This window comes from Uranotaenia lowii, chromosome 2, assembly GCF_029784155.1.
Source record: "Uranotaenia lowii strain MFRU-FL chromosome 2, ASM2978415v1, whole genome shotgun sequence".
Taxonomy (NCBI): domain Eukaryota; kingdom Metazoa; phylum Arthropoda; class Insecta; order Diptera; family Culicidae; genus Uranotaenia; species Uranotaenia lowii.
This window is the reverse complement of record NC_073692.1, coordinates 349,385,814-349,409,516: the sequence shown is the minus strand read 5'-3', so window position 1 is coordinate 349,409,516 and position 23,703 is coordinate 349,385,814. Positions and strand designations below refer to the sequence as shown.

The following is a 23,703-nucleotide window of genomic DNA, read 5'->3' as shown; positions in this document are numbered from 1 at the left end:
CCAATTTAACTACGATTAGCTTTCATTCATATGGAAATCTGTATAAGAGTAAAGAGCAGGCTTTATTCTTTTAAGCAGGCCCAAGCTCAATAACACTGAATTACTTGAAATATTCGATTCTGCTTTTATCATACATTTATTGCCTTCAATTGCAGAATAAAAAATCAGGTTCTGAATCACAGTAAAGATTTTCTTTCGCGAAAATTTTTCACCTTCAATTAATCCACCATTCAAATATGAATTATAAACTTAAAATTAATAACCTATATTATGAAATTCAAAAACAAAAATTTAAATTTTAGATCTGATTTTATTTAATTTTGTTTGAATGTATCACATCAAACATTCATATTATGGATGACTATGAAAAAAATACAAGTACTGCCAAACAGAAATCGAATATAAAATATTCATAGTAAGAGTTTAAATTAAAAAAAAATCTTCTCAAGAGATTTCAGCAACAATAAATCGAAGAAAGAGATTACGTTTTATGACTTTTGCATTTCCTATGAGTTTTTAGTGCCAAAAAGGAACAAAAAAGTATTTATATCAGCTGTTTCAGGAATTGGTGTTTAAGATAGAGATTCAAATTCACCTCTAGAACCCAAAATCTGCATTCAAAGCTATAATACAAGAAAACAAAATTTACAATTTCCGAAGTGCAAAGAATTTGAAAACCGATTTTAACTTTTTTAGGAGCTCTAAATGCAAATTTTTATTATTTTACAGCTCTCTTCTCCGGTATAAATTTTGAAAATACAGGGTCATTGGAGAAATTTGTGCACTTTTCAGCAAAAGTGTAAAATATCAAAAAAAATTAGAAAAAAAAGATATTAACTTAATGATTAATTTTCATAAAAACGGTGAGTAATTTACCATGATAAAAAAATATAGAAGTAAGAAATTTGTAAAATACGAAGATTATCTAGACGAAATCTGTATTGTTTTTTTTCGGGAATTTTTTACTTTTTAGCATTCCTCCGTCTGACCTGCATCGTTGGATAAAGAATAATGAAAAGATATTACATATTTTTTGTTGTTCAGGTTAGTTTCTTCATCAATTATCATTGATCGATTTCACTCTGAACTGCTAAGTTTTAAAATTACTCAATGCCAGAAAATTAGAAGGGGAAAAACAGACAAAAAATCGAGTTTTACACGCAAAAATCTTCCAAAATAAGTTTTCCACGGTTTTAATTTTTCCCTTGTGAATAAAAAGTATCCCCTTATCATTCCACTATTTTTTCGGCACCAGGCATTCTATCATGCAAAACAGTGAAAAGATCTTTTAGTGATTTTTAACCAACACTCCTGGATTTCAAGATCTACAGCAATTATGTCACCGATACTCCTTTCAGCTCATCTACACAATAATATTGAAATTTTAATTTAAAATTTAGCTTAAGGTTTGATATTCTTAATCTGAAAGCTTTGCTATTTCAATTGCAAATTATTGAGACTGTTCTCTAAAGAAGAATATTAACATTCAGAATTAACCCTTCACTTCATAATTTGCTTTATAATTCAAAATTGTTTAAAAAATTGGTAATTATGTGAAGGTGAACAAAGATTTATCACTTTTCTTTGTAATTTATTTGTTGTAATACAATTAAAATTGAAAATTTTGAATGAAAACTTTAAATTCAAGAGCAAATCAAATAAAATTCGGTTCCAGAATTCAGAAACTGATTTTGATAATCGGTTTTTTCTACTTAATTTTTATTTAAAGTCTTGATTTTATATATTGTGTTTCTGAATTTAAAAATTTTAATACTAAATTTTTAAATTACGATTCAGTAAAATATCCCAATGAAGAATTAAATGCCCGTTAGTTAGGTTTGTTAATTTGTTTATCGGGTTTATCGGTGAAAAGTAAAATATTTCCGATAAATTATAAAATACCAGATCGCTTATATTTAGAAGCTCAGGAAAAAAATTGAGATAACTTGAATTTTTTTCTACGTGTCGTCTCTCAACAACGTGTGTATTATTTTCATTGGAAAAATTTCATCTATACCAGACATTTTTTAAAGAGCTCTTAAAGTGAAAATTCTAAAATACCAGATATACCTACAAATTAAAAAAATATCAACATTTTTTCGCAGTGGTTATTATAGATTCGCTGGTTGTTTTATAAAGGGATAACCCCCTACCCCTCTCCGCAACCTCTCCCTTCTCCTTTCGCTCACTCAAATGATAGTTTTTTTCACCAGATATTAACGTTCCTTTATATTGACTGATTTTTGAAAATTGGAAAATCACCCCCCCCAAGAGCCGACTCTAGGACCGCCCCTGAGTCCAAGTTAGTGTTTTACTGAATTGTTTACAAAATATATGGGAATTAGAGGTTGAATAGGGTTTTTAAGCTCGTGCGGCATCTGAAACTATGTCCAATTGATAGCGCTTAAATTTTGCATGTTGTTTTCTGATAAGCAAGGGAACATTTGTAGCCTGAGATGGGTAAGAAGACCTAACACGTTTTATTCTTCGAATACTATTATTAGTAACTGCCATACACTGTTATTCTTTGATTTTATTCAAAGAAAGAGCTAATATTACTGTTATAGTCAAATAATCTTTATTTTCAACCGATTGTTATAACAGTTGATGTGGAAGTGGGTTGACCACATTATCTTAAAACTACACATTTAAAAAGGCACACTTAGCTAAGCAAGATCTGATAATTCAATATCGATGGGTTGAGCTATAGCTGCATTTAAACATTTTATTGGTTTAATATGTTTTATTTGAAATACCTATGTAGTTAGCAAATATATTTTTTCTATACACTGCTGCATGCATATTGTGAGTGAGAGAACAGCCTGACATCATGCATATGTTATTTTAAATACCTTTAAAGTTCGAGTTTCACGTTCAACAATGTTTAATATATTTTACTATTTGTTTCTAAATCTCTGTTGGCAACTTCAAAACAACATTTACTGTATTAATATTCATCTAAAATGGTCGTCGTTTTCTTAAGTTCTAGCACCGGTACACCACCGATTTTCCAAAGTTCGACCGCCTTTCCATACTCGATAGGCGTATCTCGATAAAACGTTCCGAACCAGTCCCACAGACTTTCGTCCCCCAGGGCCGGAATATAGAAACGCGTATCCAACCCATGCTCATCGATATAATTTTTCATTATACGCAGATAGCTGCCCATACATCGCCCAGCCATTTCATGCCACAAAGTGCTGGACCTGGATGTAATCACCAGCTGTCTGTTTTCATCGTCTGAGAGCAGCTCCATTCGTGATTCGCCTCTAATATCGGCTAACATTTTGACGACTTCACCATCTAGAAGAGTGCAATTTTCTGGGAACTCCCTCGCACTGTTTTCGGGTTTCAGCAACATGTTGACCATAGCTAAAATTCATGGAATAATTCCTTAAATTACGAGTATTTGCTCACAATTATGAAAGACTACGGATTACTCACTTTTGACACGACCCGTCCACTCGATGACAGTTACTCCGAAGTCTATCGCAGAATCCGTTCCCTCCCTAGTGGGTTGAAAATTTAAAGCTATCACCAGCATCCAAAGTGCGAAGAACACCAACGTTAGCATTCCCAACAGGTGGAAGGCACATAGTTTGCATTTTCCTTTCCGAGGAAAATCCTCCAGCAAACGTTCCTGATCGTCCACCATTTCGAGAAAATAGTTTCCGGCAAAGTAATAACAAACCAACTTAGATCTACCGAGTGACCTTGTTCGAGGCTACTGCTACACTACGACGACACTAGCTGGCTGAATGTGGTTAGCAGACATTCATCTGATGCGCATTTTCGATGCACTTTCTGTGTATTTGAATAGTGGTAAAAATTGTGTAAAAATTAGTCAAATTTCTTTTGTTTTACTTATTACGTAAAATCGAGTTGTGTTCTACTGGAATCGTAGCGATATGAAATGGGAAAATATTTCAATTTTTTGACACAATATTTTGATGAAATCCCACTGTTCTGCATCACTAGCCAAGAAATATACGTCATGCAACAACTACGCAAGCCGGTGTGGATGCAAAAACTATTTCTGGGATGAATTATCGAAAGGGTGATTATTGTCATGAGTCTAGTACTCAAACGTAGATACACAATGTTTGAGTACTGAAGTCAGAACAATGCAAAATATCACTAAACAGCTTTAACTGTATAAGACCTTCGGAGAAATCAGCTCAGTAAAAACACTCCTTGATTCTTGACAGAAAGTTTTTTCTTCGAATTACGCTCTTTTATGGATTCATACACAAAAAATACAAAAAATACAAAAAATACAAAAAATACAAAAATTACAAAAATTACAAAAATTTCAAAAATTACAAAAATTACAAAAATTACAAAAATTACAAAAATTACAAAAATTACAAAAATTACAAAAATTACAAAAATTACAAAAATTACAAAAATTACAAAAATTACAAAAATTACAAAAATTACAAAAATTACAAAAATTACAAAAATTACAAAAATTACAAAAATTACAAAAATTACAAAAATTACAAAAATTACAAAAATTACAAAAATTACAAAAATTACAAAAATTACAAAAATTACAAAAATTACAAAAATTACAAAAATTACAAAAATTACAAAAATTACAAAAATTACAAAAGTTACAAAAATTACAATAATTACAAAAATTACAAAAATTACAAAAATTAGAAAAATTACAAAAATTACAAAAATTACAAAAATTACAAAAATTAGAAAAATTACAAAAATTACAAAAATTACAAAAATTACAAAAATTACAAAAATTACAAAAATTACAAAAATTACAAAAATTACAAAAATTACAAAAATTACAAAAATTACAAAAATTACAAAAATTACAAAAATTACAAAAATTACAAAAATTACAAAAATTACAAAAATTACAAAAATTTCAAAAATTTCAAAAATTACGAAAATTGCAAAAATTACAAAAATTACAAAAATTACAAAAATTACAAAAATTACAAAAATTACAAAAAATACAAAAATTACAAAATTGACAAATATTACAAAATTTTCAAAAAATAACAAAAAATTACAAAAATTACAAATATTACAAAAATTTCAGAAATTACAGAAATTGCAGAATTTACAAAAAATACAAAGATTACAAAAATTACAAAAAATACAAAAATGACAAGTCATAAGGCATTTGGAAAAATATTCCAAATAATGTTCCTTATTCGGACCTAGCAATTTTGTTGAACATAAATCTTATGCAGTCTAAATAGTTCACAAGATTTTAATCAAATTCATATTTCAAATAACACCAGAATTTGAAGCTTTCAGAATCAAATCAGGAATTATCCAAAATTATAGATTGTTCTGCAAAATTATAATAATTGTTAATTATTCAGTTTCTTAATTTACATTGCCTTTTGTTTATTTTTAATTGAAGGGTTTATTGAAGAATTCTGCTGTAATATTCTTAATTAAAAAAAAACTATTAAATCATGATTTGAACTCTGAATATTTTTGCGCTGTCAATTGAAATTTTCGTACAAGGACAAAAGGTACAAAGTGTGCTTTTCTTATCAAAATTAAAAGAAGATAATTTTTTCCAAAAACAAAATCAGAATGAAGAAAAAAAAACAGAAACTTATAAAAAATATTTTGAAGATTAAAATAGTTTGAATATAACATGCGTTCAATAAATTTGAAAATTTAAAAATTAATACTAGGTATGAAATTCGGTTAATCTATTTGAAAATTCAATCAAGTATGAATAAAAAAAAGTATTTTAATATTTTAGAAGAAAATTTTTCGATTAAAAACTTCTAAATGATAACTCATAAGAACAGCATTTCGGTGCCTATTATATCCCAAGCAATCAAAAGTCCTATACCCACTTAAACTCGTACCTCCAAAGTTCGACTTTCGCTGAACAAAGGTTCCAAAGGGAATTAGTACCGAATTTTCTCGAATGTGAGCCTGAAAGTTACAAAAAGTCCCTCAAATAGCCTTTGTGGGACACGGCAATCGCATCACTCAGTATTAAAGTTGCAAATAGGGCCTCGTATAGCCTTCGTTGGATTTGAAGTTCCAAAAACTTCCTCAAATAGCTTTTTGTGACATGTCAAACGCATCCATTCAGCATAAAAGTTACAAATTGGGTTTCAAATAGCATTCTATAGATTGAAGTTCCAAAAAGTTCCTTAAATAGCCTTTTATGTGACATGTCAATAGCATCCATTCAGTATAAAAGTTACAAATTAGGTTTCAAACAGCCTTCTATGGACTTGAAGTTTCGAAAAGTTCTTCAAATAGTCTTTTTTTTTGAGACATATCCGCCATTTCATGAATAATGAAATGTGAACGAACATCACAAAAGGGCATAAAATCAATAAACCATTTTTTGTAGCTTGGAAATTGTTAAAATGTATAATTTAACTTCAACTCAGAACAACTTAAAGCTAATTAGCAAAGGATTGTTTTTGAAAAGAATATTTTTTTTTACTTTAAAAATTTCGTCCAACTGTATTTACTTATCACGAATTTATCACACATTAAAAGTCAGTTGAAGCAATTCATGAATGAAATATCAAGGTAAACTCAAGAATTTATTAAATTTTATGCTCAAAAGTTATAAACATAGAATTCCATATTTTTAAAACCAATATTATTTTAACGGATGTTTGATTTACATGCCGTTTCGTAATGTTGTTGAGTAATAATTTACATGCGCCTTCGCTGCTGGCCGCTTCACTATGGGGTTTGAGGCGGCAAAAAGTCAAAAACTGAACTTATCGGATCGCTTTTTTATTTTTACTAGTTAATAAATTAATACTTCACTAAGATATTCCCAGTATTTCAACTCATTATCTTGGATACTGAACGCACCACAAACATCAGAATGAAAAATTAGAAAATTTAAATGATGAAGAAAAAAAATTAAACCACATATGTTTCTATGGAAAACCTATTTTTTCTTAAACTTATAGTACACCGTATGAAAGCTTATATTAAAGCTATCTTTTGAACCATTCAAAATTTTCATACACTTAATTGATCTATGATGAAAAGGAGTAAATAATTATTTTTTTCAAAAGTCAAAAACTTTAAAGCCTTGCCAAAAAAAAACCCGCATTTCCCCATACTCTTTTCACTGTTAAGATTTAGTTTAAGGTCCTAAAAATACGATGGAAGAGATCCAGGCACTTCAAAGCACCGTTTTTTGAGTTATAGTCAAATAAAGCTGAAAATATCATGCGAATGGGTAAGTATAAATTCAACAAAGTTGATGTTGGTTTGTCAAAAAAAAAAAAATGTTTCTTATGATTGATCAATCATTTCACACATTTTTCTCTTAAGTTTCATGAAATGAAAATTAGACTCAAAAATAACACCAAGCATCCTACTTTAAAATTTTTTTACCACTTCGAATTTTAGCTGCCGGTAAGGCAACATACAGGCATGGCGTCGTGACAGCGTGTTTGGCTATCATCTCGGAGGGTTGCGGTTCAAATCTGGTATCAGAAATAATTTTTTTTCATTAGGTTGTTTGATTGCTTAAGTAAGCGAATCAATCAAATCTGTAGCAATACTGACGTGCGTGCCGGCATGTATCGAACAAAGTTCCAAGCAATTAAGTTAGATGAATTAAGGTGATGGGAGGAATAAAGATGGATGCCGAGTAACCGGCAGCATCACATGGGCTGGTGGTGACCAAAGTAAGAGAGGAGAGGAGAATTTTTGTTTTGTTTTTGCTGATTAAACGTTTACTTGTGGGCTGAATAGAAGGCCGTTCAAATCTGGAATGGAACTTCAAAGTTTCAATAAGAACTTAAATTTTGGGCTGAATAAAATAAACTTCAGCACATTGATTATGCTGATTACGCTGTGTTTGACCTTTTTAATGAGACTTTTGGTTGCTTGGGATGTTGTTGGATTTTGGCGTCCTGAACTCGAATGTTTACAAAGATTTTGTCTATCGCCTCTAGTTTTGGTGGTATAGAGTTTATAGGTTTAAAAAATAAATTGTGAAATCAATCATTGATAAATTGATGAACTAATAAAACTACATGAAAGAAAAAAAACTTATCCTGAATTTGTTTATTAAACTTCTCCCAGTTAAATGTAAATTAGCTCTAGCCAGTTTAATGTAAATTAGCTCTAAAGTTCTTTACACCTCGGAAAAATGTAAATTTTGTGGCCTTGTGTAATTTGTCAAAACCCTTTCGAACGTGGAGTTGAGTATTAAGAAGAACAAGAAACACAAAAAAAAATTGAGGCTGAAATTGATTTCTTGAAAATATATTATATTTACAGAAAATTTGTAATTAAAAATTTAAATTTGTTATTATGGTCGGCTACAAATTCTGAACTTGTTAGGTTACACTTCTTGTTAAAAAAAAAAAAAATTAAAGACGCGGTAGAGACTGTGGTAGAGATTTTTTGTGTCACGATTTGAGCATCAATACAAATGTTTATTGATTTGCAAACCGAAATTTGTAATAAAAAAATAGTATCAATTTGGAAACGTCATAAATTGAAATGTCTCAAGCCTTGAGCGATGTAGGACAAAATTCCGCCGTACCTGAGCGAATTTTCTGACATGTTTATTAACACCAATTGTCAAACACCTTTTGGGATCAGGTAATCTCAAATCGACTCACTTCATCACTTCGACTGAGGTTCTATAACATTCTATAACAGGAAAAAAAAACAGTAATACATGCCCATCACTTTTTTGTACACAAAAGTCTGTAATGAATCGATTCTTTCGTTCGATTTACTTGTATAGTAAGATCACCAAACTTTTGTTTTACAAAACGCCATTTTGGCCCTCGATTTTTCGATTAATCCAATCGGTGAACACACTAACGCTAGTGTAAACTCCCGGTAACCCTTCCATTCCACAACCGACTCCCCAGGCCACAATTCCAGCTTGGACAAACCGATCCGGTTGATCCGGCATTGGACAAGCTAGGGGTGCACCTCCATCTCCGAGACAGGTGTCCACATCCGGTTGGCCACCCGCACACAGGAACGTATCATGCAGCGCGAAGCTTGAGCCAAGTTTGGTTGTCCTGAGAGCCGTCTGACAGGCCTCGTTGTCCACTACCGGAAGTTCTAATTTTTTTGGAATGGCTGAAATACCAACGACTGGGGAGACTTTGTGTTTTCCCCATCCGGATGCGGTGCATTTTTGATCCGAGAAAACCGTCCCTTGGGCTGGAAGACAGATCGTTTGGATGTTTGGCTCTAACTCGAAGGGAGAGTCCAGAAACAGCAGGGCTAGACAGTTTGCTTGAGACGTTTGATTGTAGTCCTCGTGAATTGTTATGTGTTTCACTTGGCGATCCTAAGGAAAAAATGTGTCATTTTCTTGAAGGATTTTTTTCAAAAAAACTTTTATTATACCTGATGAGGATACGGCTCAAGAGTTGACTGGAAATCCCATTCGCCGGCCCGAACGGAAATGCTTGTAGCATTTCGGTTCAGCACACAAAATGCTGCTGTCAGAATGACATCCGGTTGAATCAAAGAACCTCCGCAGATATAGTTTCGTTGGGTTTCGCCAGTCGGATCAGTCTTTTCCAGGAGAATAGCCACCAACCAGGGAAATTCCCCGTATTTGGCATCCCAATCGGTCAAACTCCTATCATCGAATCCTATCCCATCGATGTTACGATTTCCGCATTTGTTGTACTCATTTTCAAGAGTACTTTTAGGAAGAACAGTGTTGATATCTGAAGATCTTTCAGGGTCGTTGGTTTCGGAAACACGTCCATCGAAGCTCTACGAGTAAAAGTTTGTCAGTAAAAATATTAAAAACAAACAAACATTTCTTACTGCACAGTGAACTACCGAAATCAAGCTCAACAAACAAACAAACCAGCCACCAATGGGATTTCCTGATGATCGTCTCATCGTGTTGATAGTCTTATTGCAACTGATCGTGAAAGTGCTTCTGCTGCCTCTAAAGGTACGTTGATAAGCTTGCGATGGTTTTGAGAAGCTGCATTTTAAATAAAGAAATAAAAAGAGATCAGATTAAAATCAATAAACACCGATGACCCGTTGTAGAAATAATTGCGAAATATTGTTAGAGAATAAGCATGACCATGATTGATTATTTTGTGGTTTCGATCAAATCGAACTTCTATCTATAAATAATCTACCCGAGCCTATTTTTATATCCCTTATCGAAGGCAATAACTTTAAAATTGATTTAATGCAACTGTGGAATATTATCTTGCTGGAAAAATAAATAAAATGAGGTTTTAAAAAAAATTTAACAGAAAAGATTTATTCAAACTCCTAAGAAACCTTAAATTTTAATATGATTCAATTCAAGACGTTAAAGTAGCAAAAAAAATCACAAGACTCATCATTTTTAAAGCCGACCGTCAAAAATCTGTATTAGAAAATCAACAGCGTGACATTTGCCCAATTGTTTTTTTGTAATTTTAGTGATTTTTGTATTTTGTTTGAATTTTTGTGATTTTTGTAATTTTTTTAATTATTGTAATTTTTGTAATTTTCGTAATTTTTGCAATTATTGTAATTTCAGTAAATTTTGTAATTTATGTAATTTTTTGTAATTTTTGTAATGTTTGTCATTTTTGTATTTTTTGTAATTTTTGTAACTTATGTAAATTTTGTAAATTTTGTAATTTTTGTAATTTTTGTAATTTTTGTAATTTTTGTAATTTTTGTAATTTTTGTAATTTTTGTAATTTTTGTAATTTTTGTAATTTTTGTAATTTTTGTAATTTTTGTTATTTTTGTAATTTTTGTAATTTTTGTAATTTTTGTAATTTTTGTAATTTTTGTAATTTTTGTAATTTTTGTAATTTTTGTAATTTTTGTAATTTTTGTAATTTTTGTAATTTTTGTCATTTTTGTCGTTTTTGTCATTTTTGTCATTTTTGTAATTTTTGTTATTTTTGTTATTTTTGTAAGTTTTGTAATTTTTGTAAATTTTGTAATTTTTTAAATTTTTGTAATTTTTGTAATTTTTGTCATTTTTGTCATTTTTGTCATTTTTGTAATTTTTGTAATTTTTGTCATTTTTGTCATTTTTATCATTTTTGTCATTTTTGTCATTTTTGTCATTTTTGTCGTTTTTGTCATTTTTGTCATTTTTTTCATTTTTGTCATTTTTGTCATTTTTGTCATTTTTGTCATTTTTGTAATTTTTGTCATTTTTGTAATTTTTGTCATTTTTGTAATTTTTGTAATTTTTGTAATTTTTGTAATTTTTGTCATTTTTGTATTTTGTAATTTTTGTCATTTTTGCAATTTTTGTCATTTTTGTCATTTTTGTCATTTTTGTCATTTTTGTCATTTTTGTCATTTTTGTCATTTTTGTCATTTTTGTCATTTTTGTCATTTTTGTCATTTTTGTCATTTTTGTCATTTTTGTCATTTTTGTCATTTTTGTCATTTTTGTCATTTTTGTCATTTTTGTCATTTTTGTCATTTTTGTCATTTTTGTCATTTTTGTCATTTTTGTCATTTTTGTCATTTTTGTCATTTTTGTCATTTTTGTCATTTTTGTCATTTTTGTCATTTTTGTCATTTTTGTCATTTTTTGTTATTTTTGTAAGTTTTGTAAGTTTTGTAAATTTTGTAATTTTTGAAATTTATGTAATTTTTGTAATTTTTTGTAATTTTTATAATTTTTGTAATTTTTGTTAGTTTTATAATTTTTGTAATTTTTGTAATTTTTGTTATTTTTGTAATTTTTGTAATTTTTGTAATTTTTGTAATTTTTGTAATTTTTGTAATTTTTGTAATTTTTGTAATTTTTGTAAGTTTTGTAATTTTTGTAATTTTTGTAATTTTTGTAATTTTTGTAATTTTTGTAATTTTTGTAATTTTTGTAATTTTTGTAATTTTTGTAATTTTTGTAATTTTTGTAATTTTTATAATTTTATTGTTTTCAAATTTTTTAAATTTTAATAATTTTTATCATTTTCGTAGTTTCTGTCATTTTTGTTTTTTTTTGTCAATTGAAGAAAAACTCAACTCTTTTTTTGTTCATGTTTTGTTTGTTTGTGACACCTAGTTAAAATTAATTTTTTTTTCAAAATATCCCAGAAATCTTAAAATCTTTGTGCGCCATATCAATGTTTTTAAAATTCCTATATTTTCTTCAGTATGTCTGTATTCAATTTATTAATTGACAATCGAAAAAAAAACTCTAAAGAAAAATGTGTATGGTTCCCTTTTTGCTTGGCTGCACGTCTTTTAAGTTGTGTATTAATTAATACCAAATAGGTAGAATTTCCCACACGATGCTTGGGGAATCCACGCTCAAACAGGTAAGACACTCACTCATCTACCGCGATCATTAATCTTTTGCATCCAGTTGCCGTAAGCACATTCTCATTCAGCAGCAGTCGATGACAGTAGTCACAAGTTACAGTAGAATGGAATACGTCGACGACAACCACCGGCTGGTTCAACCGGATCAGCAAAGAGAAGGTCTAGCCAAACGCATCCGCAAGATGTGGTATCTGGCGTTGGTTTTTTTCTTCGTGGCTTGGATGGTTTTGGTGGGAACATTTTCCCGGTTAATCTGGACCTGGACTAGTTCGGCAGTCACTTCCGGTGAGACGGTGGTTTTTCGAGTTGCTTCAGCTGAAGGTGAGTAACGGATCAGGATTCTCGTATCAAGTGTTCTTTTAATGGTTGGTTTGGGTTTTCCCAATATTTTGCAGGAATTATTAAATCTTTGCTGAGTTCCAATAACACTTCAAAGGGGAGATTTCCACTAACCTGTTCGCTAAGCAACGACGAAGTTGTGCTAATGGATGTTGGAGAAACCGGAAATATGGAAATTGGTCTGTTTCAGGATAATCGAGGCATGCAGAGGATGATCTTGGATGGATCCAACAGAAGAATGAAGCGATATGCCGGTGAATGTATGGTGGTTTATTTGAAAATTATGAAACATTACACCGAGATCAATGGATTGATTGCTGAAATTTCGCTGCCCCAGGGAGAAATCTACGACAACTGGCTTTGGTTGTCAGTTATGTATCGAAATTCATCCATTCAATATGGTCCCACGGTTGAACGTTGGCGAATTAAAGGTGGTCCCGTTGAGGAGGTCGAAGAAGTGGACCAACGTTTGTCACCGAATTAAGGGAAATCTTGACAATTATCCTGCCGGTGTTTCTTGCTTTCAATGTGGCAATGTCTAGACTTAAGCTTTAAATGTTGAAGGTCATTTATTACTTTACCTGATAAACACTAGTCAAATATTTTTAAGTTCGACTAATCGAACTTGAAAACTTCATATGTATTTTTAGTAGATTTTTTAGTGTAATAAGAGTTCTTATTTATACAATAAACATTCATTTGTAATATATGAACAACAGAAACTACAGAAATGGATTTTAAATTTAAAAGAACTTCAATCAATGACTAGATTTATTTAACAACAACAGCTCTGGACAACCCTTTCAAATACCCATTGGAGCAACAGTTGAAGGATTTAAATTACTCAGTTCATCTTCCAGACTATGTGCGTACATGCAGATCTATGTACATATGTAGTTGTTTCTAGCAGCATTACAACAATAAATCTTACTTCCTGACAACAGCAACAGCAGCACAAAACAAAGAATGCCGTGGGGATGCACTGGAAATGTTAATTTTGTTGCATTCGATGTAAACAACGGCAACGTCGATACACGAAAAACCCCTCAGCGGCTTATTATTAGTTCCACATTTACTTAACTGTCATGTTTACAAACGGCGCGTGAAAGCTTGTTCGCACTGGCTAGCGGCTAAGTTGTAAGCGTTGTGTGTAATGGAAATTTTCGAAAGTTTCGGTGACCTTTGCAAAATTTACATGATTGAAATTCATATGACTCAGATCAGTGGTTTTCAAACTTTTTTTCCTACCTTACGACCTATTTATCAAAACCTTTTTTTTATTTTTTTTGTTTGTTTATTCATAATTTTTTTACATGCCTTTTCATGCCAATTCTTGCAAGTTTTCACTCCACGGTGGGCGATGACGTATATTTAAGATTTTTTTCTCTCTGCTACGTACATTTCAATAGTTTTCTCATGTTATCCGATAAACTTCATACGCGTGTCCTTTTTTCAAATATTTGTATTTAAGACAAGTTTTCTTTTAAATTATACTAATTTGGGATTTTTAAACAAAACTACAAAGCTTAAAGTTTCAATTTTTGAATTTCTTTATTTTAAACGGCTCACACCTTGAGGCTTTCACGCCAAGTCAACACGAAGTTGGCATGACCATCTCAGAATTCAATGAAACTTTGTGAACATAAAGATTTACCTAAATTGAATAATCAAAGAATTTTTAGAAAAAATATTGATTTTGTTTCTGAAATCCTACACTAAAAAAATGCATTTCGAAAACTAAAACTCAATTTCCTAAAAACTGCCATCTACGAATTTTATGAAATTTTTCTCTAAGCCGGGTGATAAAAAGGCCTTCAAGTCGTCCATACATTGCAACTTGTGCATATTCAAGGTAAAAAGATTTTTCTAACAAAAACTTTCCAGGATTTTTTTTAATCATGTCAATTATCTTTTCAGTGTAGATTTCCAACCTTTAATTCAAAAACTTCTTCGTTGGATTCATTGTACTGAAATAAGAGCTTCGATTGTAATAATTGATGGTGAAAGTAAGTAAAAATCCTACACTGAAAAAAATGCAAACTAAAAACTTAAAGTCGATTAAAATAAATGCCATCTCCGAAATCGATGTTTTTTTGTGGTGTGAAATAACGTGGTCTAAAGCTTAGTTCTTTTAGAAATGGGACAGTTACGAATGACTGTATCTCAAAAACCATTCGTTTGATCGAAATACTTTCTATGAAGAAATAGAAGGTAATGTTATGATCTTTCATGAAAAAATTTGAAAAAAAATATTTACCGTTTTTTGTTAAAGAAATTTCTACTTTATTTTTGGTATCTCCCATTGGCCGGCGCACACTTTTTTCAGTCATGGTATAGATCAGTTTCTTCAACTTATGCTTCGTAAAATCTATAATTTTGGTGGCTTCACCCTAGTTCTTCAATTTCTGACACTTTTTGGTCCAATACTTCTCTGGAAACTGGAAACTGGAAGCATTTTAGTGGATACAGTTGTTTCGAAATTAACAAATTTGATTATTTTTGACCACATTTTTGAACGTTTTTTTTCGGTACCGGTTTTACAGCTTAAGAGCTTTGGAACTATCAAAAAATGGTTGTTTGAGGTTGGATTTCAATGAGTCATCACTAGGCAAAACTTTCAGCTTATCGGAGAAAATAGTTTTGGACATTTCAGCGATCTACCCTTAGTTTTTCGTTTATTGAAAATTAAAAATGCTGGTATGAGACTTGACTTCCTTGATGACCCTGAACCGTTGTTGCCGATCATGTGCTTCACTCCAATGCTTGATTTGAACTTTGTGGACATTATTAACAGTGTTTGCATACTTATCCACCACAAAAACTCAGTGATTCTTTGAATAATCAACGGTTTTGTCAGCTATCAATTTGATATTGACGAATTTTCAAGGAAACTGTGCAAAATTATTTTTTTCTTTTTCTCTTGTATCGTACATATCTCAAAAACGCGTAAATTTTAAATTTTGAAAAAAATAGGTCGAATAGTACTTTTTACAGGCAACAAAATGCTGTCAAAATTTTTAATATCCAATAACTAGTTAACGAGCTTTTAGCAAATGAAAGTGTCCCATTTCTAAAAGAACTAAGCTTTACAACTCTTCTGAATATCGCAAAGTGAGCACCCTTAAAAGAAAAAAAAGAAAATCAACAAAAACTTGTTTAGGTTTTCTTTTAGTAGAAACACGAGAAACGAATGTTTTGGGTGTATAACGATGAAACTTAATTAGAAGTAGATCATTATAGTAATCAATGAACTCGGGGCATATTCAAAAATAAGAACGAACATATTTTCGTAATAATTGCAAACGGAGAGGTGCTCCATTTGATCGACCTTTATGGAGCGTTTGACCAAGTGGGACCCTTGATCAAACATGGGTAAAAAGACCATGGTTATTGCGTATAACTGAGTGCAGACCCCTAAACTATGCAGTAAATCCGTCTACGGCAGGCAAAAAGTGTTTCCTGACACTAGACACCCAGCAAATAACTTATAATGTGACAAATGTGTTCTGATGGACAAACAAATTTATGTTAAAACCGAATTTAGGTCAAATTCTTCGAGATGGCTGTTCATGAATAGGTTCCAACCATATCCAATTGGTTTTCCCAGGTGAATTTATGTAAAATGTCAGGATTTTGCAAAAGTTTGGCTTCTGTGGTAAATATAATAGATCAATGCATAACTGAAAAAAGTCTGCAAAGATAAAAAAGAGATTTTATATTTAAGCAAAACTATGTTTTGTAATCAACGATAATTTTTTTTAATTTTTATATTCAAAATCATATTAGTACCTTAATTTTTTTCATAGAAAAACTTACTTACTTTTAGTTTTTTTTTTGAAAACGTTCAAGACTTTTTACTTCAACACTATTATAGTATTTCTTCAATACAAGTTTAACATATCAATGCGCTTCAATAAACGAATACAATTATCAGAATCTAAGAATTTTTTTTCGCATTAACGCGGTTGTTTTTGAACATCTATAATAAAACATATAAAATCGCGCTTGAAAACACTTGATTCGAGAATAAACAAACTATCAAAAAAAATAAATAAATAAATAAATAAATCCTCATCGATTTTTCAAAAGAATAATTGTGAATCATAAAGCAAGTAGTTATCTGTGATTTTAATAAAAATCTTGCAAAAAGATCAAGTTCTGCATATATCAATGTTAGAATTAAAAACATCGCTAGTAGCTTCTATTAAACTTTCTGGCATTATTTCCTAACAAAATAAGTTCCATGAAATAAATGTAATGAGATTAAGAAAATCTTTGAACATGGTAAACTTAATAGATTCACTTTTTATATAAAAAATCATAAGACTTTCATAGAAAAAAAATTTCTAATAAAAAAAACTACCTTTTATTGAAATATCCACCTCAAAGAATGTGACTAGAAAATCCAAATCTAACGCCGTGTTCACAAAAAATCTCGAAAAAGAGACTTTTAACTGAATTACAAAACTGACCAAATTAAGTTATGTGATAGCAAAAGGTCCCATGCAAAATTTGGGCCAGATTATACTCAGAAAAGAAGTCGCGCAACGCCCCTGAAGTTTGTATGGAAGTATGTTGATTTTGTTCGGCATGAACAAAAAACAAAAGTTTTTCGCCAATAATTTAGTTCTTTATCGAATGATGTTTTAAGCTTGAGAGTTTTAAAGCTTGAATTATGAAAATATTTCGCCTGAAGAACGCATTTCGATTATCATAAAACAGTTATTATTGAGCCTCAAAACGGGTATATAAGCGTCGATTAACGTTCATGTATTTTTCGTAATTGACCCTTCAGAAGGTTTTTTTAATCTCAATATCTTTTTACCGTAACCTTTATCTAAATGGAATGAACTATTTATCATACTTAAGGCTTCGTGAATAACAATAATAAAAACAAATCGGCCGAGAGAGATTTAAGAAATTGGTGCAAAACAAAATTTCTTATAATTCCAACAAATTTCAGGCTCATTGCGCCTTCCGTAGTCTGATCCTCCAAGTTTAGCTTTGGACTTTGTGCTAGGCCTAGGATCAAGTTTAGCTTGCAACTTATAAGATTTTCAATAGTCGGAAGATTTGGGCACTCAAGGGTCCATTAACTAACTTTTCAATAGGTCGAAAGCCTTTGAATTCATCATTTATTTCTCCATTTTTTTCAATTAAATATCCAAAAAAGATTCAGAAATACATTTCAACGGTTGTACGAATAAATATTTCCTAGTTTGATTTTTTTTTAATAATATTCACATGATCGCACAAATAAATTTTGAATAAAATTGATGTGCGGAGTGTTGCAAACCTTATCTGCTTATATGGGCCATTTAGGTTCAATGCCCTTAAATTTTTTTGGTATAAATGGAAATCACATTATTTGTCGAGTTTTGAAGCATTTTTTAGTAAATATAGCATTAATTTTGATATTATATTTTGATTTATTTCATGTAGCTCCCCATAACATTTTGTGACGTCACAACGCTTCGAAAAACCATGCTTTAAAAAAAATAGCGCGTTGTGACGTCACGAAACTGAATCGCTCAAAAATAAATTTGAATCAACATTTGAAAAAACCAAAATCAGCGATTTGTTGGTTGTAATGAAACGATACTTTTCTGAAATCTGAAAAGTGGAAAAAGTGGCTCGTTGTTACGTCACGATTTCTTTAGCTAATATTTTGATAACTATTAGTTCAATCAAAATACTTTTGATTTCAAATTGTAATGAATTAAATTCTGAACTATATATAATAATTTTTTTCAATGTGCGATATGAACTTAAAAATCTACAAACAATTTACCAAAACAATTTTTTTGCAAACGTTGTGACGTCACGCTGGAATGGATCTTTCATTTTTATTATGCGCTGCTGCTTCATCAGACATGAAATAAATTTTGGAAAAATTTATGGATTACTTTAGGAAATGTTTCAATTTCGACATAAAAGTCTAAAATTACAATTATTCATCATCTTTTAAACCCTTTTTTTTGTCTTGGAGAAATAAAAACACAAAATACAACAAAATAGTAACATACATTAGTTTTTAAGAGTTTTAAGTATAGTAGTCTACAAAAATTGACTTAATAAACAAAGAAAAAAGTTTGCACATTTTAAAACAAGATTTTGAAAAAAAGAATGCTATTTAAGTCAATTCTACTATTCAGGTAGACAACAATAATATTTTCAATCCTAGGATGACGAAATTGTGCAATGAATTGAATATCATGTACTTTAGGAACAACCTTAAAATAATCTAAAATTTTTATTTTCTTCCAAAAAAAGAATTACACCAATGTAATAATCTATTAGTTTTGAATTTAAAGTATACACTTTATAAAAATATTTTATTTCAGTACACAGCTTATGACTGCACTTTACGCATAAGGAAAGATAGAAAAGCTTGTGAACATCGTTCGAAGCCATAAATCAGTGTAGTTTTGGGACTTTTACGGCTCTTCTCAATATTCCCAATATAGTTTTGACTAATTTGCATTGATTTCAGGAAATTTCAATTCTATTCACAGTCATACCCTAGCCAATGTTCGCTCAAGGCTCGATGAACTTCCGACATGAACCTTGTTTGGAGATGATGCGCGTTTAGAATATCCTTGATAACACGAACTGATTCCGCGATTCTTATCAATCCGGCAGTAATAACATCATTCCTTTGAAATCTTACGGCAGCTTTCGATGGAAGTATAAAATCGATTTAACAAATTGAATCTAGTCTAGTCTTTCAGAAGTATTTGTTCAACGCCGGTTAGAGAAAGTAACTCGATCAAAATGGTTAGTGAAAAGGCCCAGTACGATCTGGAGGGTGCAGTTTTTAAGCGAAATTTATCCTACGAGCAAAGATCCAATAATGGGTCGACATGTTTCTTGGTGACCGTTTGCTTCCTGGCCCTGGTGGTAGGAGTTGGAATCGGCTCCGTTCTCTTTTTAAGGGAGTTGCCATATTGGCTGGAGGAAAGTGTCGATTCTAGCACGACTGAAGCAGCTCCAGAAACAACTTCAGAGGCTATCTCCACGGCCACAGAGTCATGGACAGAGATTTGCCGCAATAAATATCTTCGTAATATTATAGTTACGGTTGATTCATCTACATTGAACTTAAAAGTAGTGGAAAAAGATCCAGGAAGCGTTTTCGATCATTTGGAAGAGATCCGTTGTACGATATATGCTATCGAAATGCTGCGTGATAATCTTCCATTTGTTAATGAGTTTGGGAGGCCGCTAATTTACGGACATGAGATTCAGTTTACTGGTGATAGTTGGCAGCTGGTGGGGGAAGGCGAAAACTGGAGTGAGGAAAAGTCTGAAGATCGTAACCAGAAACAACAGGAGAGCGAAATATTATCTTCTGAGGAAAAACCTTTAGAAAAATCCAACCAGAATTCCGATGAGGACACCGATTCAAACTCTGACGAAAAGTCTTCTGTCGAATATCCTTTCGGGCAGTATGAATCAAATGAGGATTCGATTGACGAATCCGATAAACATTCAGAAGAAAGCAAGCAGGAATTTATAAAGATTAATCCAGCGCTTCTACCAATGGAAACTCTGTCCGATAGTTTTGTAATTGTTCAGCTCCATTTGGGTCCAGACGGTTTATCTATGACCTACGGACCGGACGAAGAATCGCTGAAGGAGATAAAACAGGAGTCCACCTTGTGGACCCGTTTCATTCTTGGCGAGCTGATGACCGCGGCATCCCAGAGTTTACAGGTGAGTTATAGTGATACGCCATTAAAATTAATTCCAACAGTGAGCGAAATAAGAATAGCACCAATATGTGTTTTACTTGTTAAAACATGAATGATTGAAAATTAGGAAAATTTTCTTCCACAGTTTGTTCTGAATTGCTTAACAGATAAATCAAGCATAAGTTTACTTTTTTTGGACGTAACAATTGGCATTGAGGACCAAAAATGTGAAAAAGGAGTGCGAAATAAGAATAGCAGCACTTGAGTTTTTCAACAAAAACAATATTATTTTTAAAAATTTACTGTGTAAAAGTGAATAATAATGCTTCTACGAATTATTTGAATAGATAACAGCATTTTAAGGAATTTTCCATAACTCCAAAGGTTTTCAAAGGTTTTAAAAGGGGGTTTTAAGAGATGCTCCTCTAGCGTTAATGAATTTGATACTTGAGCTGTAATTCTTAACCAAACCACTTACTTTCTTCATTGAAATGACGTGAAATGATTAAACAAACATTCGGTATTAATTTTTAATCAGAAAAAAAAGGTTGGAAATCAAAAACTTTGATTTTGTTCAGTAAACCACACTTTTTCCTAGATGGCAGCACTATCTTGCAGTTTAAACCAAATTTATTCTCAATTTTGAGACGAACCAGCCCTAGGCTGAAAGTCTCTATAATAAAGGAAAAAAAAAATCTCAATTTTAATTATTTCAGGTTTATTTAGGCCCAAATTCATCATTTTGAGGTATTTTCCCATCACAGCTTTGTGGAAGTTTACGCTGCAGAAAGCTTTTCCGGATTTGAAAAAGAATCACCAGCACAAAAATGTACAACCGCCAAAATTCCTGCTCATCTCAACTTCCGATTCAATTGCAAATCATACCAATAATACTGCTAACCGTCTGGTCCATCAAGCTCCATCGCAAAGTATAACTTTATTCTGATAATGGGTCCAAAAAATTCACTTTTAATGACTTTGATGCAGTTCTATCTTTTATCGGATTTGATGATCTTAGAATTTCCAAAGCGTTCACACGGTACATGTATTTATTTCTTGTCGAAAATCATCCAGCACTTCCTAATTAATCTCGGATATTCGAAAAAGGGCACGAATTTGGTAAATGGCAAGATAGTGCTGCCATCTATGACTTAAAACTAGAGAAATAGTGTTTGACTAATAAAAAACATTAGTATTTTTGAATTTCAATCTGCTTTTTGGATTCAAACTCAGCCTTAAATCTATGTTTCATCATTTTGCATCATACTTATGAATGTTAATGAAGAAATCGAGCAGTTTGATAAAGCTTTATAGCTCAAATATCAAATTCCTTAACGCTAGAGGAACATCTCTTAAAACCCCCTTTTAAAACCTTTGAAAACATTTGGAATTATGGAAAACTCCTTAAAATGCAGTTACAGTACCGTTCATAATTGTATAGAAATTGGAAGAAAGTGCACTGTCACTTCGACTTTGAACTTCCATAACTGTTTACTCTGATGATATTTTTTGATCCAATTTTTTGCGTTTGATAGATCAACTATCATATTACTATATCACAAAATATGAGCTTTTTAGAGTTTGTGTAGCCTGAGAAACAGTAATTCTACGAAAATCGGACTTTTTGGACTTTTCTCATTTAAACTGCAATATCTCTGAAATCACGCTACATTTTTTATTGAAATTTTGCAGAGTGATTGTTGAAATATAAAGCTAGCATGTCTGAAGTTTTCGAAAAGTTCTATCGATGAGATTAAAAGTTACGCGAGGTGCAATATTTCAGGCATGGATCTATAAATGCGATTTCTATAAAACTTTGGACGAATGTTTCCATAGGAAAATCATATTCTCTGTTTAACAACCAGTAAATCTATTTCAACCGAAAAATCACAACAATATCACGAGATTCTGATTTCAAAACACAAATGGATCATTTATTCCATTTCTTTCTATTCATCATTGCTTTTGCCAGACATTTTTTGTCTGATTGGTGGAGGAAACGATATTGTTCACATGAATCGTCCAAAATTCTATAGAAATCGCTTTTCAAGGTTCATGCCTGAAATATTGCACCTCGCGTAACTTTTAATCTCATCGATAGAACTTTTCTAAAACTTCAGACGTACTAGCTTTATATTTCAACAATCACTGTGCAAAATTTCAATAAAAAATGTAGCGTAGTTTCAGAGATATTGCAGTTTGAATGAGAAAAGTCCAAAAAGTCCGATTTTCGTAGAATTACTGTTTCTCAAGCCACACAATTTCCAGAAAGCTCAAATTTTGTGATATAGTAATGTGATAGTTGATCTATCTAACGCAAAAAATTGGTTCAAAAAATATCATCAGAGTAAACAGTTATGGAAGATCAAAGCCGAAGTGACAGTGCGCTTTCTTCCAATTTCTATACAATTATGAACGGTACTGTATCTATTCAAATAATTCGTAGAGCATTATTATTCACTTTTACACAGTAAATTTTTAAAAATAATATTGTTTTTGTTGAAAATCTCAAGTGGTGCTATTCATATTTTGCACCCCTTTTTCACATTTTTGGTCCTCAACGCCAATTGTTGCGTCCAAAAAAAGTAAACTTATGTATGCTTGATTTATCCGTTAAGCAATTCAGAACAAACTGTGGAAGAAAATTTTCGTAATTTTCAATCATTCATATTTTAACAAGTAAAACACATAGTGGTGCTATTCTTATTTCGCTCACTGTATAAGCGATTTCTAATAGTTTCTTTTTATGAAAATGGGTGTTATTTTGTACTTAATTTTAGCACGATTATCGTATAATTTTGTTTTGCACAACTTCAAGTTCCTTTGAACACACAAAAACAACGTTTAACAAGAATTGTGCGCTCATGAACAGTTCCAAGTGATTTGCATGACTCACCCAAGCGTTGAGGGTTTGCTTTCGAAAGTATTTCGCTAGTGATAACAAATTCATAAACAAAAATAGAACAATAATTATTACAAACTTCACAGCAATATTATTGATTCTCATTTTTTCATTCATTTCTGCAGGAATCGGGCAAACGCATTCAGCTGCCGGAAGCAACTGAGAACCAGAATGAAGATGGTTCGTCAGAAGAGGTCATTTGGAGTTGGGGGTCGGAGGATCCCTTCAACTTAAAATTCGAATATAAAAATGGCGCTTGGGGATTCTGGCAAGAGACGCCTGGAGAATCCTTAGAGCAAAACAAGTCCTCGTCGTTGTCGGAGGTGGAGAAGGAGAAGGTGGAGGATTCGGAGGACAGAAACTCCTTCTCTCTAATTTTATAAGTGTTTACCGTTATGATATGTAGAAACCTACATTTTCTTTTTAAAATACTCATATATCAACATTATGATATAAATAAAAGAAGACACATAAACATTTTTCTCGTACTAGAAA

The 23,703-nt window shown here is 31.4% G+C and overlaps 4 protein-coding genes across 5 annotated transcripts; 2 read left to right on the top strand and 2 right to left on the bottom strand.

Annotated features, from left to right (window-relative positions):
* Positions 1 to 2,555: 2,555 nt before the first annotated feature.
* On the bottom strand, positions 2,556 to 3,752 carry LOC129747055 (uncharacterized). The gene is made up of 2 exons (XM_055741071.1): positions 3,445 to 3,752; positions 2,556 to 3,372 (listed from the first exon to the last, which is right to left on the bottom strand). The coding sequence occupies exons 1-2, from the start codon at positions 3,653 to 3,655 to the stop codon at positions 2,948 to 2,950; spliced, it is 636 nt and encodes a 211-aa protein (XP_055597046.1). The 5' UTR covers positions 3,656 to 3,752; the 3' UTR covers positions 2,556 to 2,947.
* A 4,482-nt stretch (positions 3,753 to 8,234) lies between these two features.
* Positions 8,235 to 9,924, bottom strand: LOC129746089 (phenoloxidase-activating factor 2-like). 2 transcript variants are annotated; one of them, XM_055739551.1, is made up of 3 exons: positions 9,793 to 9,924; positions 9,361 to 9,738; positions 8,235 to 9,301 (listed from the first exon to the last, which is right to left on the bottom strand). In XM_055739551.1, exons 1-3 carry the CDS (start codon positions 9,868 to 9,870, stop codon positions 8,762 to 8,764), a joined length of 996 nt encoding a protein of 331 aa, XP_055595526.1. In that variant the 5' UTR covers positions 9,871 to 9,924; the 3' UTR covers positions 8,235 to 8,761. The 2 variants fall into 2 exon arrangements, with proteins under 2 accessions (XP_055595526.1, XP_055595527.1); XM_055739552.1 differs by having other exon boundaries at positions 9,808 to 9,879.
* A 2,396-nt stretch (positions 9,925 to 12,320) lies between these two features.
* LOC129749216 (uncharacterized) lies at positions 12,321 to 13,256 on the top strand. Its single transcript, XM_055744157.1, has 2 exons — positions 12,321 to 12,594; positions 12,669 to 13,256. The coding sequence occupies exons 1-2, from the start codon at positions 12,351 to 12,353 to the stop codon at positions 13,094 to 13,096; spliced, it is 672 nt and encodes a 223-aa protein (XP_055600132.1). The 5' UTR covers positions 12,321 to 12,350; the 3' UTR covers positions 13,097 to 13,256.
* Positions 13,257 to 19,325: 6,069 nt separating this feature from the next.
* LOC129746501 (uncharacterized) lies at positions 19,326 to 23,703 on the top strand. Its single transcript, XM_055740175.1, has 2 exons — positions 19,326 to 20,328; positions 23,334 to 23,703. The coding sequence occupies exons 1-2, from the start codon at positions 19,387 to 19,389 to the stop codon at positions 23,589 to 23,591; spliced, it is 1,200 nt and encodes a 399-aa protein (XP_055596150.1). The 5' UTR covers positions 19,326 to 19,386; the 3' UTR covers positions 23,592 to 23,703.

Bases quoted from the DNA above. Each gene is read 5' to 3' on its own strand.
- LOC129746089 (XM_055739551.1), bottom strand. From the start codon at position 9,870: ATGAGACGATCATCAGGAAATCCCATTGGTGGCTGGTTTGTTTGTTTG. The intron at 9,739-9,792 runs GTAAGAAATGTT...TTTTACTCGTAG, and splicing joins TTTCGGTAGTTCACTGTGCA to AGCTTCGATGGACGTGTTTC. The intron at 9,302-9,360 runs GTATAATAAAAG...TTTTTTCCTTAG, and splicing joins TTGAGCCGTATCCTCATCAG to GATCGCCAAGTGAAACACAT.
- LOC129749216 (XM_055744157.1), top strand. From the start codon at position 12,351: ATGACAGTAGTCACAAGTTACAGTAGAATGGAATACGTCGACGACAAC. The intron at 12,595-12,668 runs GTGAGTAACGGA...AATATTTTGCAG, and splicing joins TCGAGTTGCTTCAGCTGAAG to GAATTATTAAATCTTTGCTG.
- LOC129747055 (XM_055741071.1), bottom strand. From the start codon at position 3,655: ATGGTGGACGATCAGGAACGTTTGCTGGAGGATTTTCCTCGGAAAGGA. The intron at 3,373-3,444 runs GTGAGTAATCCG...CATGAATTTTAG, and splicing joins GTGGACGGGTCGTGTCAAAA to CTATGGTCAACATGTTGCTG.
- LOC129746501 (XM_055740175.1), top strand. From the start codon at position 19,387: ATGGTTAGTGAAAAGGCCCAGTACGATCTGGAGGGTGCAGTTTTTAAG. The intron at 20,329-23,333 runs GTGAGTTATAGT...TCATTTCTGCAG, and splicing joins CGGCATCCCAGAGTTTACAG to GAATCGGGCAAACGCATTCA.